Genomic DNA, 20,206 nt, shown 5'->3' on the forward strand with positions numbered 1-20,206 from the left:
TTACAGATACTCTTCTTTTGTTTATTGCATAAACGCAGAAATGCTATATATTCTTTAGTTTGTAACATCTTTCTTAGAGATAGTACTCTAAAATAATGGTAAATAATTTAATATTATTAATTGAAAATAAAAAATAATGCAGTAATAGAGAAGTGAAACGTATAAAAAGAAAAGGATATTTTTAGCAGAATTCTGAGATTTGTTAATATTTGCTACAAATATGGAATAGAAAAAAGCTTTGATTTATTGACTTCCAAGGGACAGTTCATGACATATGTGGAAGTTCTCCTTGGTATTTCCTGGATATTGCTAAATTGTTGATTGCCAGAAGCTTGGAAACTCACATGTCATGATTTCTTTATTTTTGTCCTGATTCTTATGGTCTTTCCTTACGCATCCACTACTGACCATTGCAGGAAACAGGATTCTGATATAGATGCATCTCTATGAGCCAATATGGTGGTTACTATGTTAATTGTCCAATCTCTCCCAACTTTCAACTGATCATTTCAACTATACCTCTTGACGCAGGCTTCTATCATGTCAGTGGCCATGAGTTTAAGTCTTTGCTCTAAATGGTGGGCAAATTCTGGTTCTGGCCAGTGAAGGTCAAAAACAAACATCTGCAGAGCATCCAGTTTCCAAAAAAGATCTTCTGATGTAGCTGAGCCATTGCTGTAAGAAACAAAACAAAACAAAATCCCCAAGAAACAGATGATAAATGTATGGATGTCTATCCCAGCCCCCACAGAATTATTCAGGGGAATAAGATTTCCTTATTGCCCCATCTTCCTCCTTTACTTCACTGTATCTCATAGCACAGTTGCTCTTATTTCAAGAACGTGAACATGGTCATGGAAAATTTACACTGGGGTGAAAGAAATAAAGTTTTCTCACCTGTTAGCTGAGAAGTATGACAGGTTAGGGAGGAAGGTGGGATGACAAGGAACATGGAAAAATGAAGTAGCTCAAATTTCAAATTCAGACAGAAAAATAATAACTGAAGGAATATTAATTAGTAAGAACCTTTTCCAAAACAGTGAACATTTTCCAAATATATTTGCTTGCCATCATAACTCAGTTAGATAAACCTACCAAGGAAATGAGGATGCTAGTAGTAATATTGTGAAAGAGATATCCAGACAAATAATCTCTTGATAAATGCTCATTAATTCTAACTGAGGGAATAACATCATATCCCAGTGGAAAACGAGAACAGACATTATTTCAAAGAAATCTGTACACAAGCAAAATGGGGGATTCATATGGCTCTATATCATCTCATGTTATCCACACAATTTCAAAGTTGCTCTTCCACTCTGACCCAAGTGATAAATTTTAAGATGCTTGTTTGTGATAAGGCACAACAACTTGGGGCTAATCTTAACAATAACTACAGTTATGCTTCCACTGTAAATATGGATTAAGTATATTCGCATGACATGTATTTTGAAGCCTGGGTTATTGTGCCGCATCACACTCTTCCGCACAGCATTCCAGCATGTTAGTGCTCTGTAGAAACACAAGCAATAAAAACTCAGCTTGGCAGTCTCCATTCCGATTCAAATAGCTTACATATGTCACAACTGCCATTTTCTTTCTTCTACCTCACGACAAAAGAATATAATTATCAAAGTGTTAAGTGACTATAGCTCTCATGGAAGGAATCAGTGAGCGCTGAGTGTGCTCCAGACACAGCAACGTCAGATTAAAAAAAAGCCAAATAACCAAAACCCAGAAAGGACCTATAATATCAGACTGACTAATCCACATCCTCAAACATAGTAGCACTAACACCAGTTTGCACCAGGTTAGCCATGCCAGTGATAAAGTGAAGCAAAAGCTGAAGCATACCACTTATTCAGGGCTCTGCAGAGGCAGCATGGATGCAGCAGGAGCACTGCTTTGGTCTTACAGCACCCCACCATTTTCCAGACCCACACAGATGCCTCCTTTCCCCTCTGCCTTAGTGCTGCTACTACCTCCAAGTCATTGCTGTCTTCTGCAACGCTGTCTCAGTGCTGCAAAGGCCACAATGCCAGGTACAGGTGAGCCAGCAAGGACTGAGTAACGGGTGAGAAGCTGAGAGCAATAAGTTTCTCTACCTGAGAGAAACATTGGGTGCCTCTGCCCAACGGTGATTTCTACTTTGGTTTTAAATGGCACTTGTTTTAATGTCTTCACTATACATAGGAGAATCTTCCACAATTTAACAGAGACCTTTTCCATGTCATGCTTATTTTTCCCACTTATTTTAAACCATAATTCTTAACTTTGCACAGTATTGTACCCCTGAAATAAAACAGCAGAAACCAGAAAAAGGCCCATGAGACTACTAGGATTACAACTTGCATAGGGACATTACCTGTTAAGGTTACAGTTGAACAGAAAACACTTCTATATGCTGCTAAGTTTAATTAAAAATATGAATAAAGAACCACTAAAACTCCCCAACAAGTTTATAGTTCTATAAGATTGTTTCTGAAGCTATATGATAACCAGATATTGAGGATTTCTTTATATCTGCTATGTACACTGGCAGTGAGTGAAGTTGCAGATGCTACATTACACACAATATTTGATTCTAAAATGACTAAGACAATTTATATGAGGGATAGGGTAAAAGATGAAGACAAAATATATAGTGACAGCAATGGGGACAATATACAGAATCTTTCTCTCTATATTACAGTTGATAACACATATTTTCTAGAAGACAAAATATGCTTTCTTAAGAAACAGAATTACCATTTTTCATTATCAGATTGTACAATTTAACCATTTTTTCTTCTTTAATACTTTTTTCTTTTAGCCTAATGGAATTCCAAATGAAATTCTTTAAGACTCAGAAGGACTCATGTGCTCTCAATAACCTCAATGTATTCTTATGCACGTTCGCTCCTTGGTAGCCACTTAATTTGGTTTCATTATACTACCAAATAACGGTTCACAATTATAATAAACGTAATAATAGACACAGGTTCATGAAACACTATTCATTCTCTGAGAAACACTAATTCATTCATTCTCTTTTCATATGATTTTGAGGTCCCATTCTTCAATTTTTTATTCAGCATTGTCCAATGACATTTGAATTTGACTAATGTATTATCCTACTAAGATGAGGAAGGAAAATAACCTACTACGACAGAACGAAACTGTCCCTAGATCACACATCTAGGCATAAATGTCTAATTTGTTTGTTAATTGCTGCAAAAAATTGAGATTTCAATCAGCTTGCTACTGTTATTTGTACCAGATACTTGCTTTATTTGGACTTTTGGATTTTTCTGGCTCTTATCCAGCAAAAGCATTAGAAATAATGCTAATCTTCAGCACATACATCAATACCCTGAAGCAGTTCTCCAGTCAGTAGATTTGCTTTCCCTACTACGACTTGGTTATGTCACTTCAGTGTTTAGTACTGTATAAATGTAACACGAAGAAGAGCCAGATTCAGATTTTACACTTTACTGATCTTACTCTGAGGACACCTGTGATGAAAGACTGCTTCCACTGCATGGGAATACAGCCTCTCTGGCAGGAGGAGCGTACCACCAAAGCATCTGAATCTATGTGCATTATTGCAGAACCGTTTTTTGTTGACTGGACAAATCCGTTGTTGGTGAAAAGCTTTTATTTGAACAAATATGGTACAGCTATTCAGTCTAATGAATAGAATAATACCACTCTACCAGGAAATCAAACTGCTAATTTTTGTTATTGCTACAGTCAATATAATTGTTTATATTTTTAAAATTAAGCATGAACTCAAGTGTTTTGCTGGTCAACACTTAAGCTTTGAGTATTATTTTTTTGTGCAAAAGCTACTGTCTAGTTGTCTACTCTTTTTTTTAGAGTAGAGTATCATGGCAATAGGAGAATGTCACCAATGATCAAAAAAGGCAAATATTATGCCGATCCTCAATTTTTTTACTACAATTTAACAGCATAGTTGTTCATGCTTTGCCTGGGAGATTGTAACAGATGATCTCCACAGGTCCATTTCAGCTTAAATTATCTATGACATTTTGCCTTTGATATACCAAACAGTGAAAAAGGTCTCCAAGACATTATGTTTCTCCAAGACTCTGAAGACTAAAAAAACTAGGAGCTGCATGCAGTCTCTTAAGCACCTACTGACAGCTGAGAGACATAGCTTTCTACTAGGTTTGCCAGCTACCTAAGCAGCAATAATTAGTTAAGCAGTCAACTAATAAAGAACACTGGCTGCAAGGTCAGCACACACTTGACTCCAGGGTAGATGCAGAATACGTCATTTCTTGCCTAGTTGCCACACTCCATAGAGAAAATGAAAATATAGGAGAAATATTAAATATCTAAGGACATTCTGAATCAATCACAAGATCCAAAATCATCGGTCTGTCCACTCCTGTAGAATTTACCAAGAGCAATGATGGTGATTTTATAAATTACTGCAGTTGTGTTTTTTAAGATGAGTACTGAATTATTATCCATTAGTGTTTTGTGAGGAGTGTTTTCAAAACATAGGGCATCAGCTCTATTTCCTTTGACAGCCTCCAGCCTGTGAGCTCTAGCTCTACATCCTTTATGCATATGTATATTCATTGCTCAGAGGGACAATTGAGAATTTTTTAAACAGAAAATGATTCTCAATTATTATAGTCAATGGTGCTTGGCACAACTCTTCATTCTCCACCAGCGAATGGAGGAAATGATGAAACAGAACTGTGGTGAGAACTTGTGTATGATCCCTTTAAAATGTTAGGAGAAGTATTACCTCACACTTTCCTCTTGTTTAGTTCAAGACTAGGCAACTTGAGGCTCAAGTAACCAAAACATGTTCCTTGATTCTTGTTTCTTTCTACATGAAAGTATTTTTGGAAGAAAGAAATTTGGCCCATAATAACAAATTATCCTCCAGAAAGCTAAACAGGAGCGAGCTATACCTGCCTTGAAGTCAAAACACTTTTCCACAGAAAATAGACAACTTCAGCATTTTCACAACTCTATCAGTCCTATGGCTATACCTTTAACTACCCATCCTTAACACAAACCACATTCCCCTTCTACTTTATTGCCAGCAAGCACCATGGCAGGAACATATGTAGCACTACAGACACAGCCCCTGAAAACTGTGCTGAAATGTGGCCTACTGATATATTCAGCATGCACAGGCACACAGAGAGGTCCGGCAAGAGAACTCAGACATATTCAGACCAGATCCCTTCATATCACAAATAGAAAACAGCGACCGCTCCAACCAGTCCCTCTGTAGCTCAGTATAGCTGAAAGAATATAGCTGACACATTTCCTTTGGTTGCTGCTATTTCCGGGTGAGAAAGACCGAACTGTGCCTGTGAGAGCATGTATCTTATCACGTGTTTTCCTAGCCTTGAGTTTGGCTGAACTTAATGTACTACAGTGGTAGACAACCTCAGGTCTGCATTTACAATATTTTTGGTTAGTGAATTTATCTCATGTCTGTACTGAAAATAATAATATATAAATGAAACCATAAATAATTACAATCACCCACAAATCCAATTTAATCCGGGTCCAAAAGAGGCAGAGAAATGAAATTTAAAATATGAAATGAAAATATGAAACAAGTGCAGTTTAAAATAATACATTTGAAGTAATGAATAATTAAGAAAAATCTCATTCTGGCTGATTAAGAGCTTTTACACAATATTCAAGCTTTTTTATCCTGTCACTATGTTGTATTTAGCCAAAGGTAGTTACAATTCACAAGGCTCTGTATGTCTAGCCAAGGTGTCCTCTGAGTTGTCCTCTCCTGAGACCAATCAAGAAAAACAGACTACTACACATAGCACTTTCCCCTTTTAATATCTCCCTTTCCAATGCCCAATAATAAAAGGTTAAGCAAAAACAACTGAAAATGAGGTAATGATCTTCCTAAGTGCTGTTATAAAGAGTATATGATTACTGATCCAAAACATGTGATCAAGGAAAAAAATATAAATAGTAACAGTTAATTAAAAAGTATACACAATATTCTCTAGTAATGTTCAAAAGAATTGGAGTGACTTTTAAGTGATAGCAAAGAAAATCTATTTTAAAATTTATCAATAAAGCACACAAAGAAAAGCTTAACTGCTTAACTTTTCAGCTCTTTCAGTAAAAACTACTAGGTTGGCACTTAACAGCTCTGCTGAACAGGAATGGGCTTAAATATGAACTTAAGAGTTTCTTTGAACAGAGACTCATACAGAGAGTCCATTCTGAAGCTTGTATGTTAGTGAAGTTTAGAGAATATGAAAACTCTTCCTGTTACACTGAAAATAGACATAGGTAGGACTTGGCATTCTTAGTAAACATGTGAATGTAACTCAATTGACTCATAGACTATTTTCTCTCAGTCTTTTTGCCTGTAAACTCTTCATTGTGTAATTCAAATTGAAAATGATTAACTGGCCCAAATCATCACTTTTAAAGAGGAAGAGGGAAATCCAACACAACTCAGTGATGTACTTAGTCATCTTCTTGTCAGAGCTTCAGCCGTGTGGCCTAGACCCATGGAGCACCATGAAATGGGAGAGAAAGACTTGATGGAGTCAGTGGAGAACAGGAGGTACCTGCAACAACTGAAAAAGGAGAGCCCAGGCTCTGAAATTTAGGTGCTTACTCTCTCCCTCCGTTGACTCTATGCACAGTCTATCAGTCTATTTAAGGTTCATCACACTGACAGGAAAAACCAACAGGAAACACTGGGGGTTGCTAAACAGGCACTGGAACTCAGGTTTTTGGTTACTCTCCATTGGAATATTTAACTGGAAAGAGGAAGTTTTGTTTTTCCTGAAAAGGATGGCATGGAGCCAGGGGGAAATAAGACCCTACTCCTTTCATGTAGCATAGGGAGTGAGGGCAAACTCCTTCCTCCCCTGGAAGCTAACACTGTAACCAGCAGCAAAGAGGAAAATCATTGGGAAGGAGAATAATTGGCTTCCAGCACCTTGATTCCAACTGGTTTTATTTTTTTGATCCAAATGAAACACATCCCCATTCCTAGAAGGTATTTTGACTTTCAGTAGAATTTAGGACAACTGATTCTTAAAATACTACCTGAATTCCACAGTATTTGATAGGATAACATTATACTACCTATAATTTTGAGAGTAAACTTATACACATTTCATAAAACACAACTTCAAAGCTCCACATTTGGGGGAAAAAATGTGAAAAGGAGCTTACAATGCAGCCAGTACCCTGGCAGACCTCTTTTCCCAGAATGTTGTGTGGCATGGCTGGGGGCAGATGCTTCCTAAAGGGAATGGTCTTAAGAGGCCACACTGAAGACACCATGCCCGCTATGCAAGGTGCTCCTCCCCACTTCTTTGAGAAGAAGCAGAACAATAGCTACTGCTGGCAAGCATTTACCGGGAGCAGCTCAGTGAACCTCAGTGTTCACTGAATGCTTTGAAAATCTGATTAGTTTTAGGAGGCAATTCATATTTTGCCATACGCACAGTGTACCTTGATGCCAGAAGACATGGAAGGGGGATGAGCTGATGACTGAATTTCACTATACTCACATTTTTTTTGTCAATACAATCTAGGAATACCACTTGCAACACCAGTCCTTCATCTACCACTAAAATTCTCTAACTAGAATCCATATTTAGTATAAATCAATTATAAATTCAATATTATTAAACATACACATACTTTTAATACCTACAAGGTATTTTTAGTGTATAGGACTGCTAGAATTCAGATTGTTAGAAGACCACATCTAAGATTATAACAACTCTTAACTCTGAAACCTATCCTTTAAAAAAAAAGAGTGACCTTTGAAAGTATGTGAAAAACTAGACAGAAAGGAATTTGAGTAGCAAAAGACCAATTGTATTCAAAGCTGAAATGACTTGCATATGCACATCAGGAGAAACTTAGCATTATTATAGTAAAAGCAAAAGGTACAAAGCCAAGGTTTAGGAGGAATTTTGACAACTTAAGGGAATTAGCACAAAAACTACCATAACACTCAATGATCAAGTGACAGAAGTCTGGCTGAACACAAACTATCAGCTCTCACAGTAATGGATCAAGGTTCACTTGTTAGGAATATTTAAGTCCATCATAAAACTAGAGAAGAAATTTTTTGGCTTGAAATCATATTATCAAGATTTCTATCTTGAATGTATGAATGTTTTCTGAAGTAATTTACATTCATCTTCCTCTAATACAATTTTAGCTAAAACATGGTTCTTATCGACTCTTCCTCTAATCTGTCATATAACTGTGGGATTATTCACACAGAGCATGGCATGTCTGCTCCACTTTCTTTTAGAAAAGGACACTGAATAGTTGGGGATAAAATAAAAAGAAATATATATTGTTTCAAACAGACAAAGAAATGGATGAACTCCTTTCTGGGTACTCATTAACCTTTACTATTTCCCTGTAACATGGAGATTTAATCTCATGGCAATATTTGCAATCAACTGTTGAAATGATTTTCAGAACCAACTTGTATATACGAGTTAATTAAACCCATGCAAAACTATGATGGGCTGCCTTGCTTTACAAAACTGTGGTCTAAAATCAATTATTCTGCAGGCTCCCCACTGTTTATTAATTCAGAAGGGCAATTAAGTAGTTTAGGGTATTAAACATCATTCATACTGTAACAGACCTTTGCCAAGTTGATTTTGTAAGCTCTGAGGTTTAAGACTGCTACATTTTAATGCACTAAAAAGCACAACTCACTAACAGTCCATGCTTGGCTCACTCCCAAGAAACAATAATTTCCAGCTAAGAGATCATAAACACCATGCAATCCAAATACAGCTGCACAGAACACTAGCAAGGCCATGCAGAGCTGACACACAGTCAGAAGGTTATTGAAGAATACACACGTGGAGTCATATAAAGAAGTCATCCAGGTTGGTGTAGTAAAGCTAGGTATTTGTGGAAGATTAAGAGGCAAACTTGGAACTTTTGGAAGAGCTACATTAGGAAGACTGTTGGTGATGTTCCTGTGAAGAAATAAACAATGTAGGAATATAATAAAAAATAGAATATTTAGAGGACAACAGGGGAGAACACTTGATTAGACAGAAAGCTATAGGCAGGTGCTTTGTTCAGATCTTGTAGAAAGCACTTACTTGACAGGTTGCCATGACTCTTGTTCAAGACCTCTGTGAATCGACTGGGCAATCGATGATTCCATGAGATCGATGTAGCGGATGACCAAAGGAACAAAAATTTCTTGCAAGTGCTTGTGAAACTTCCCATTGCACAAGAACACTTTAAAAACAAACAAAATACAAATAAAAATGTCAGGGCTTTCCCTAATTTATTTTGCTATAGGCAAAAGTATGTCTTAAAATTTTTGTAACATTTTAAAAATGTGCAAAAACATTTTAAGAACCATTATAATATGATCCAGCCTGTGTAAGAAATACATTTTATAAACAACAAATGAAGTGCCTCATGAGGGCACTTCAGTACATGCTCAATGTCACTTCTATAAGAATTATGCACATATTTAATCACTTTGCAGAACCAGAACAGATTTACATGTCTTCTTAAAACTAAGAATGTACTTTGCTGAATCTGAACCTTAGCAGTTTTGTTCAATACTTAGACACCAAACCAGAAACAAAAGAAAAAATAAGTAAACATTATGTGAATATCACTCAATTATTTTTATTCTCCTTATGATAAGAACAAAGATACAATAAAACATTCCAGCTTTACAGCTTTACAGTTGTGTGCAAAAATATAGAGATATACAGCCTTTCCTCCAGAGAGTTTACAGGAAAAAGGCAGCGTGTTGCATAGGAGTGATTGGGGAAGGAAGAAAGGTTCATCCAACTGCAGTGTGTCTTTTGAAGCTGGCAAAGTTCTGACTCTCTGCCCGTAGTTACACAGAACATTAAATCTACTCTACAAAACTACTAATACAAAGCATGTCTTAGTATGCTTATGTATGTCCGTACATAAAGATCTCAAGAATCAAAACCTGGTCCTGCGAAAGACCTCCTGGCCAGAGATCCCCACCAGAAGAATCTTGGTTTTTCCCATCATGACACATGCACAAACTGCATCCAGATTCCCACCTTGAACAAAAGTACCTCCCAGGCATTCTGCATTCATATGAAACTCGGCTCCAGAAGCCGTACTTGCCTCTCCTCTGCCCTCTCATCTGCCTTGAAAAATTATAAAGGACTTGAATGTATAACAGACTTTTCCCTGGGCAACCTACTTTAGGTTACCCTGCCTGAGCAGGAGGGCTGGGCTACATGATCTCCAAAGGTATGGTCAACTGTTCTGTGATTCTGTGAACTCCCTGCTTCCCATCATGAATTTTACTAATTCTCTTTGGTGTGCTTATTGGAGAACTGAAGAATTTTACTGTTACTGTAGCTCTATAACTATTTAAAGGAAGTCCTGAGAACTAGTTGCCAAAAGTGCAATAGTGAGATATTTTCACGCCTTTGGCAGTCCTCCTTTCATCCCATCCTTATTCTGATGCTTTAATTTTCCGTGTGCATTCCAGTGCGCTTCAGGCTTGGTTGCACTCACCCTTTTTGTCTCAAGCACTTGAGATGGAAAGACAGTGGTAGCAGTTGCTGTCCCTGAGGAAAAGGCATTTGTATTCTTGCCTGTATGACTCATGGATTCCCTGCCCTGCCACCCTACCCTTCCTGCATCCAGACTTCTTGCTTGACACGGATGGGTACCACGTCATTTTAAGGACACTTCCTCCTCTCCATAAGAAGAAAAGGCTGGACCATGGGGCTCAAAACCTTGGAATCCATCTGATAAAGCTATACATCCCTCTGGCTCCACCACTAGTACAACTACATATGTAATGGACAAAAATAATCTCTGTAACTCCCAGAAAATCCATTGTCTTCCATTCCTGAAGGATGCCCTCCACAGAGTGAACCTGGGAGAGATGGAGAGTGTGGGAAAAATGTGTCATTAAGTGTTTCAGTTCACTATTGCTACCTGCAGTTCCAGGAAATGCCTTTGTTGCTGAACGTCTGGACACTAATTTTATTTTCTGAATACAACAATCTGAGGCTGAAAAATATTTTCTTCAAAACATCAATCTCCTTGCAGAGTGATAGGAAATTATGTATGAATCACTTAGTTACCTAAAAGACAAGATTGATGTGACCAGCTCTCTTTGTGTTTGTCCACCTGCCTCTCTCTTCCTAAGAAATTTGAAACTGCTAGCTAATTTCAACCATATTTGACAGAGAGACAGAGATCTCAGATATATGAAGTTTCATGAAAACAGGCAGCTAGGTAGCAAGGAGAGATTATTAGGGTTTCCACTGAGAAATGGCAGCAGCATAGGCTCATCTCTTATTAAACACTTGAGAATCCACCCTGGAGAGCACCTGGGAGAGCACCAATGAGTCCATTACAAACATGCTCCACTATTTACGCTGCTCATCGAACTACTTGTTAACTAGCTAGTTCTGGCATAATTATTTGTATATCAGATATTTGTATACCAGGCATTCAAAACAGTGTTACTTTTTTCTTACATTTATCTATCTTAAAATTACAGCATCTATGACCAATAATAATGAAGATTTGGATATTAACACAAAGGTGTGGAAGCCTGCCCACATGCTGTGTGTTTCATAGTAAACAGTTGATAATCATTGCTTCTGAGAAACAAAAGGTGGCTAGTATCAAGCTACATATTAGACTGATTTTTCAAGGCAACTTTGAGCTTAAAAACAACAGGAATACAGTGGTATCAATTAAATCAATATTGTTGCTTTATGGGGAATCAGTGCAGGACTGGCATTAATCAAGCAATCACAGTTACTTGAAGGGATGAGCTAGTAGTTTACTATTTTCTGAGGCACACTGCAGAAACACTCTGCTACAAGCTCTACTCAGGGAATTACTGTAATAAAGCCTCATGGGCAGGAGGGCAGTTCTTGTTATTCAGAAGTCAGATGAAATTTAAAGAAGTCACAGCCAATAAAAGCTGTTGCCACTTAAAAAACTAAATCATTTTCCTGGCACTCAGTCTTCGCAGGGAAATGAAGCTCTCAAAAATGTTGCCAAGATTCTTAATCTGACTATGCCTCCAAATAGATGCCTTCTGTAAGTGGGCACACACATGACTGATGAACAACTCAATGAGCAGTCTGTTTTCCCAGGGTTGAGGTCATGGCAGCTCTGATATACCCATCTTAGTCAAGGATTACTCCAGGGCAGGGAAAGAACTTGGAGCTGAGGGGTAAGTGATATAGCTGAGTATCATCAGCAGACTCATGGCACTCTACCCTGTGATTAGAATTGATCTTGCCAAAAGGTACCACCTGTGCATCAAAGCAGATGGGAAACAAGAGATCCTTGAGGAAATGCCACACTTCAAATCCTTCAACTATCACTTGTCTTCAAAGCTATGTAGCTTAATTCTCCATTGTCTTGTCAATATAGACATCCCACATCCTCTTCATGAGACATCTCATATTCACACAAAAAACAACAAATTGAAAGCATACACCAGGGCAAAAAAAAAAAAAAAAAAAAGTACTATGCATACTATATTAATGTGTATACAATAAGTTAAAGATGAAAGTTATTCAACTTATGCATATCAGGTTGCTGAAATATATTAAAACATGAGACAAAAAGACAGATAAAAAGTACAGTGTAACAATGCAGCACGGGAATGAAGTTTCTCTAAAGGCAAGAAAAGGAGCTACTGTGTTTATGTATATCAGAAGCTCTGGGGCTTGTTTTGTTCCTACTTATACTGGCATAGTTTAGGAGTTATTCTGGAGTCAATGTGCTAAGCTGTCCTCAAGAGCATCTGCAGAATCAAAGGAAAGGAAGAAATGACACGAGTTAACAGGAGTTTCTCTTCCACTGACCAAATTTGCTCTTTGGCAGACAGTCTGTAATTATCCTGCTCTCTGTAGGATTCTCTGAAAGGCCCCACTTGGATTTCCTGGCATATTTTTTTTAGTCGGTTTTATTGTGAAGTGTAGTAGAATAGTACATTAAAAAAAATAAAATCATAATTAAAGCCAGTAAAGTTCAAGAAGGAAATTTCCTCGGGATTTCCATATTCTATTTGTAGCAGTTGAAAAGCATTCAATAACCTGAAAAAAGAAAGTTGATTTTTCCATTCATTCATTTCTTGTTTAGAGGATATTCATCCACAAAGCATTTATTAATCTATTACTTTGCTCGCAAAATTTTCTGGCAAAAATTGCAAGTGTCTGAGCTTATATTCACATCAGTTTGTATTTTTACATACAAGAGATTTTTTAAAAATGAATTTTAGAGATGCATTATGTAGAAGCAAGCTGCAAATGTATTAAAGGAATAATAATTTATCTCCCTCCCAGCACTTTGATATTGAAACTGCAAAGAACTTTACATTTATAAGACAGAATGACACAAGCAGTTTACTGCAGAATTTTCATGTGCCTAAAACTCCCATTCAGTCAAAACTGATGTTACATATCCTGGTAAGCAATTATGTAGTTTGAATTAGTTCTCAGTATTAGTAACCAAAACGTACATCTCCAAACTGAAGATAGGTTATGATTCCAAGGCAGTTCCTAGTAGGACTGAGCAAAATTCATAAGTACCTCATTTAAGAAAAGATTCCCACTAAAATTAATGGGAGGTGTAAGGTACTGATGAGAGGTATTGGTGTGGGTATAGATTTTGCTCTGGCTATTTTAAATCCAAATAGTTTTCTACCTCTACCCTGTAGTTTAAGATTGGGGCTATGAAGGAATACACAAATCCTAGTACAAAGTGGTACACAGGCTGTAACAGAGCAGGAAGCTGATGCCGTCTCTGGTGGTATTTGTCACTCTGCTACTAGCAACAGCCGTACTGGAAAAAAAAAAACGTATCTGAGAATTCCTATTTTAAATCAATAGCCATGATAATGGCAATGGCTTTCAAGAGACTAACTCTCAACATGTTGTTTTTTCTACGTCGACCTCATCAGACTGCCCACAGGTGTACTACGGGCATGTTAGAGCAGGTACACAGACATTTCACTGAGTGATACTTGATGGAAAGTGAAGGTCATGAGTTAACCTTATAATACTTCTAGTTTCCACTAATTCAGGCCAATGCTTGTCACGAAGTACAGATACAATAATGCTGAGCAACAAACAGGGCAGTACCCAAAGTCAGCAAGTGATGCTGCTAAAACTTAATTATGTTCAACATTAGAACAGAAAGCAAACTTGGAAAGAAAAAGAGTAGAATGGCCAAATATATAAATATATAAACACTGCTCAGGGAATTAGGTACATGTGCCACTAAAAGATATCTCCGACAAAAAGTAACGCTGTCTTTACAGAAAATGAGATGCAGCCCCAAACAACCAGGTCATTCTTCCCTCTAAAAATACCCAACTCTGGAAAAAAATAATTTTGCTATCATAGAGAGATTGGGTACTGTTACCTCTGTACAACCTACAAAGCTTTATAAAGCCAGGCATGATCACATACAAACAATAGAAACTTTGGAAATCATTAAAATACATGTTATAAAAGCAGCTACAGTATTTTTTTCAAACCTTTACCTTTTGAAAAATCACAACCAATTTATCTACAACTTATTATCTATTTCCACACAAAATGTTGAATGTATTATCACATTTTGGTATTTGTTAGCTCTCATCAGAGGAGCTGAAATATTTTATAGGATAGGAAGAACATGCTGCTCCCTCCATTTTTTAAAATAGTGCTTCAACTTAGACTTAAAATAACAGAAGAAGAATCACTGATGTACTCAGAACAAACCTCTTAAGTTTCACAAAATAAGGTAATAAAAAATGGCAAAGTTTAAAGTGACTCAAAATAGAGTCCTTTGGAAGGAAAAGTGAAGTTTCAGTCAGGATTTGAAATACAATGGATAGGAGGCTTTATACAGCAAGAGCTGCGGAAGAGGCGCTCTCAGGAACAATTAAGATGACAGGTCAGATTCCTGGCCTTACTTTCGGGCAGCACAAACTGGTCAGCAGGAAACTCAGTGAGAGAGATGCAAAATTCTTCGGTGACCTGATCATTGGCAGAACTGACTGCAATATCATTGCTTTCTCACCGCTCTCAGAGGAGCCTGAACAGACATGACACAGTATAGATTACGTCTTGTGGTTTGAACTTGAGAACTGCCTTTTACAGATTTTCTCTTTAGCTGTATCTGTTACTTCACTAGATGAAGCTTTTCTGGAAACTGCTGAAGATGGATCTATGTATGCCCATAACAAGAGTCAGACCAAAAATATATATGCTGTCTATTCCTTCCAAGCCAGGCAAAAAAACAAAAACAAAACCCCTCTTTTATAGCATGAAAAGTTATATACTGTATCAGATAATGCATTTTTTCCCTCATTGTTAAATTAATATTAGCTATGATGTATTTTGTTTGAATCTTGTACAATGTTTTGTATTTTATGTAAAATAAAACGTATTTGATGTTATTTCAGTAGAAAAGACTGCATTCTCATTATCTTTCTAATACTATATTTTATTGACATATTTATAAAAATAATTTTACATGAAAGTTTGCTTTAATGCTCTAAATGCTGGATTGTATCTTTATTGTTAGGACTTCACTTCTGTCAGGTTTACATGAAAACTGACTCCTGCATCTAAGATTTAGAGCTCATTTAAAGCTCTTGAGATAGAATAACACGCAGGTGTCACTCCTCCAAATTTCACTGAAGATTAACCTAATATGCAATATGGTGACCTAACAGTTCTTCATTTGAAAGAAATCTGAAAAGTAATCTCTGATATAGCTGGAGAGTGAGAATAACCCAGTGGGATTTCCACCTCTTCATTTCCTAATGAGTTTTTTGATAATGAGAGGTGACTTTGCCAGTCACTGTGGGCTCTATTATGGCTAATTTACTCCACTTCACTCTCCTTGTTAATTATTAACACTAGCCTTTTTATCCTCATGAGACCACATTCCAATTTTTCCCTTTTAGATTTTTTCTAAATCTATCTTTATGAAGGTGATAGTTTTCAGGAAAAGGTTTTCACTTAGAGTAAAGCCAGAAATATTTATTTCACTTAGGAAGACTGTAAAATTGATTATATAAGCACAGGGAGCTCTTTCTAATGGCTTCAATGTACTAGCATGTGAAAAGGCTGTTAATTAAAGAATAAGCACTGTGGTATGTTTCACTTGGGAATCAGTTCTTGGTAGAATGGTCACTTGCCACTTGCTAACATATCCACAGATTAAAAGGTGACTAATTTCCAGGGTTGCTTTCCAATAGTTCTGGAAGGGGGGTGGGAAATATGTATAGTTTTCCAGATGGCCTTCACTCCCCAGAAACTGTCATTTACTATATCTATTACCACTGGGGAATTACTGAAATTGGTATACAGGTGTGACATTTCATACAGCAATCGTTTCTCTTCCTTCAGTTAAAATTTTACAATCTTTCTAATAATTGCTTTGACATGAAAAAACATTTCCCCAAGTTTTTGTAAAATGTCTTTCCTAAGGCTCATTTAATCATTTAGCATCATTATCCATTTAATCTTTTAAGGAAAGAAAAAATAATCTGCAGCCTACCAGTAACTTCTTTGCATTTAAGAATAGCCCTTGTTTCTTTCTACTACCTCTGTCAGTTTGGAATCAATGGAGAAAGGAACAGAAATGTTACAATAAAGTAGTTAAAACTCATATCATAAATCCTTCTTGAAGACTAATGCAAAATATCTCCACAGCTTTCAGAAACTAAATAATTTTTTTAACTGAATGTAACATCAGATTTAGAGATGTGTCTCCTAAACAGAAAATGTAAGATGGTAAGACAGCCACCAAACACATTGAGATGATTACGTATCATGCAGCAGGCCATTGCAGGTACAATTCCTATTGGTGGCTTCAGCACGCTCACCAAAGATAACCAGGCACAATGGGCCAGACCCAGAAGGTGCAGCAGCTTAGTTGCTCAAATCCAGAATTATAGTCTACAATCCACAGAGTCAATAGCCCAGGCGATTAACCATAGAATTCAACTTCTCTAGGTATCTCTCTCTTTGACCTTTGCATTCCACGATCATCTAGTAATTATATATCATTAGGTATAAAATTTCAGCTGGAACCACACTAATTATCCAGAAACTAGGTAGGATTGAGGGGTTCAGTACACTGTCAGGATTAGCCATGTAGAAAGAGCAATCACTCTTTTCATTTCAAAATGCAGCTGGAGGCAAAAGAAGGGGTAGCAAGCCCTTACAGCAAAGTAAGGTTACAGAAATTTCCAAGGAACAGAAGAACTGGCTTTAATTCATTCCTCATCCTAGATGGATTTAAATCCACTGCTTAGAACAATGTCTTGGCTCCCAAACCACATTTTATTCAAGTAGTATAGTTTATGGGGAGAATGGCATCCCAGACTGAATCCTATGGCATGCTATACTGAACACTGAAGTTAAATGAAGGTGCAGCAAACATTGCAAAAGTCATAACGCCAGCGGAGGAGGCATGGATTTGCAGCTTTGTAACGAAGGCCCTCAGCTGGGAGCCTGGGAGCGGGGAAGCTCTGAGGAACACATACAGATTCCTTCTTGAAGCTCCTCTCCTTGTGAGAATAGGGTCACAGTCCAGACATGGTTGCCTGTGGTTAGCATTTCCTAATACCTAACTCTAGCCATGTGACACTTCTTTTCTTTTTTTTTTTGAAACACTTGCCTAATTTTCACCATGACCTGAATATAGGTTCCAGGTTTTCAAATTCGGATCAGACAGCTATTTCAGGTAATGCAGAATCTAGCTTGAAGGAGCCTAACTCTTTTATGAGATCTGGCCTCAGGATGGAACAATTCCTACATGCTTCCGAAAAGCTGTCCAAATTGAGTTTAAATTACCACTAGCATGGCAATTTCAACATGTTTGTGTAGCTGCTGTTTGTCAAACAAAGGATGCAGAGTAAGCAATCTTTAATATCTTAAACTATGGTGTACACTAATAAATACATTTTCTGTCACTAGGAATCTATGTGAGAAAAGAAATGGCCAGGAATATGGCATTTCCTGTGCTGCTAAATGTCAGGGTATGGAAACACAATTAAACATTCATGAAACCCCTAACACTGGATGCTAATGTTCTTTTGCTCTGCACCAGACCACATCCAGTGAGGTGCAGAAACAAAGACTCTCAATGTTTAAGATTAAGCTTTAATTAGTGGCCCTGTCCATTTGCCCTTTTCTCTCCACAAAGTTAGTCATCTATGGCGTTATAGTAAATTGTACATTTGCTAGTTGCTCCTTTTCATGATATGGTGCTATGTCTAATAGGTACAATTATGAGATGACCTATAAGTTTCAATAAACACTTGGCAGCTGAAGGTAACAATAATACAATGATAAATAATATAAGTTGCAATATGTGTAACCTTGGAGAAAAACTCTTGAATACTATTTCCATTCTTTCAGTCATGCAGTCATGCAGATTATTATAAAAAGAAAAGCAAATTATCTCTTTGAAGAAAAATAAAAGCAAGATAACACAGATATTTTGAATTCTGATCCCAACACAAAAGTAGTAAGTAGTTTAAATGAAAGCTTAGAAGGGAATTGTAACTACAATTTTATTTTAGCATTATAGATTAAATATGAAATATTAAAAACACACTATGCTGCTTGTATGCATTGCTTTAAAAGTGAGCAATCTGTGAATGGTTAAGGGATATGCCAAAATAAGGAATTAAATGGTGCAAGCACAGAGAGAGAAACTGCTTAATTTCCAAGAAATGGAGCACCGGTATATATATATCATAAACAGGGGCAGTGCCACTCGGAGATTATCTTCACTAAAAACACATTTCTAAGGTGTGGGGAGAGTGAAAAATCCTATACACCCAATAAGCAAAAACCTTAAGATCTTACTGTCATTTCTGAGTGAGTTATTCAGCAGTTGGAAAAGTGGGAAGCTGTCCCAGGAGTCCTGTGGCTGTGCCTCAAGTGCTGAATCCATATCAACAGAATAAAGAGACAAAAACTTCTCTGCATGCTCAGCCAATAATTCTGGCCACCAAGTGAATGCCTACAAACATGCCAAAACAGAATTATTAAACACAAGTCACAAAGCAAAGAGATGCATTGTATCTATAGCAAAACACATTTGGATATGCCACTTCATGTCTTATTTCATTCAGGGGGATGAACAGGCCAAGGGAAAAATGCGAAAACATTTTATAAAACCTTGCATCAAAAATGTAAGAAATCACATAAAAAATTATGTTGGGAAATATGATATCATTGGAACAAAAATATAAAACTAAAAACCAAAACAACCTCTCTCACCAAAAGGCTTGCTAAGAGCTCCTTTCTAAAAGGAGTATAAAGCCCTGCAACTCTTTTTGCCAGACAGCAAAGAAAAGAAAGAAAGAAGGCCTCATCCTTGAAAAATAACACTATGCTTCTTTTGATTTCATTCAATTCTAATGCTATCAGTAATCAGATTAATTTATTTTTCAAATACATTTTGCATAAGAATTTTGCTCCCATTTGTTAATCACAAGGGATGGTTTTAATGTGAAATATTATTCTTTTAACTCTAAGGGTTTTTTTTAAAGATGCAGAACTTTTTTTTAATTCCTCATTTTGCCTTAAAGATGTAGACTTCTTATGATGAAGGCATCCAGTTTTCCTTCAGCAAATGTTACAAATACATCTTTAGAAGTTCATTAATGTCTATAGTGATTTCCAGTAACTTAACAGCATGTTAGAATACACAGTTTTCTTCAGTTAAAACTTAGTTTCTTAGGTAATCATAACTCAAAAGAAGAAATTTGTGAAAAATCAGTGTGTCAGCAATTAAAGACAGCTCTGCATTAAAGGCTGCTTCATTTCTACCTTTTGCACCTTCTTATTGAGATTTAAATCTGGGCTTTGAAGGGTAGGTATTGAAGATGAATATTGGATCAGAGGGAGCTATATGATCCTGAAGTTAAAGATGAAGGTGAAGTGAACCTATGAAAGAAGATGAATATCACACACTGCTGAGACTGTTTTGTTCAGAGTTAATGAAAATACCTAATGGTGAGAAATACTCACACATACTAGGTAGGAAAATGCCTTTGCTTCCAAAAGTAGCCCCCTGCTTCCGAATATCTCCATTTTTGAGTTACCAACATGGGACACGTATAGCTTGATCTATATAAGTGCTGAGTAGCCAGAACGTCAATTAAAATCATTCAGATCTTCACTTGCATTTC

General features: G+C 36.8%; 1 protein-coding gene across 14 annotated transcripts in view; it reads right to left on the minus strand.

The window, feature by feature from the left end:
- CADPS2 (calcium dependent secretion activator 2) overlaps positions 1 to 20,206 on the minus strand; it is a 337,297-nt gene that overhangs the window by 46,421 nt on the left and 270,670 nt on the right. For 8 of the 14 annotated variants that reach the window (XM_026067041.1, XM_026067039.1, XM_026067040.1 and 5 more), the window contains 3 exons: positions 18,876 to 19,032; positions 9,114 to 9,255; positions 520 to 675 (listed from right to left, as the gene is read on the minus strand). In XM_026067041.1, coding sequence (XP_025922826.1) covers positions 520 to 675; positions 9,114 to 9,255; positions 18,876 to 19,032 — 455 coding nt within the window. Of the gene's footprint in view, positions 1 to 519; positions 676 to 8,864; positions 8,985 to 9,113; positions 9,256 to 18,875; positions 19,033 to 20,206 lie in introns of all 14 variants that reach the window. The other 6 variants (XM_026067036.1, XM_026067034.1, XM_026067038.1 and 3 more) reach the window with 1 other exon arrangement.

This window comes from Apteryx rowi, unplaced genomic scaffold, assembly GCF_003343035.1.
Source record: "Apteryx rowi isolate R43461 unplaced genomic scaffold, aptRow1 scaffold_252, whole genome shotgun sequence".
Classification (NCBI taxonomy): domain Eukaryota; kingdom Metazoa; phylum Chordata; class Aves; order Apterygiformes; family Apterygidae; genus Apteryx; species Apteryx rowi.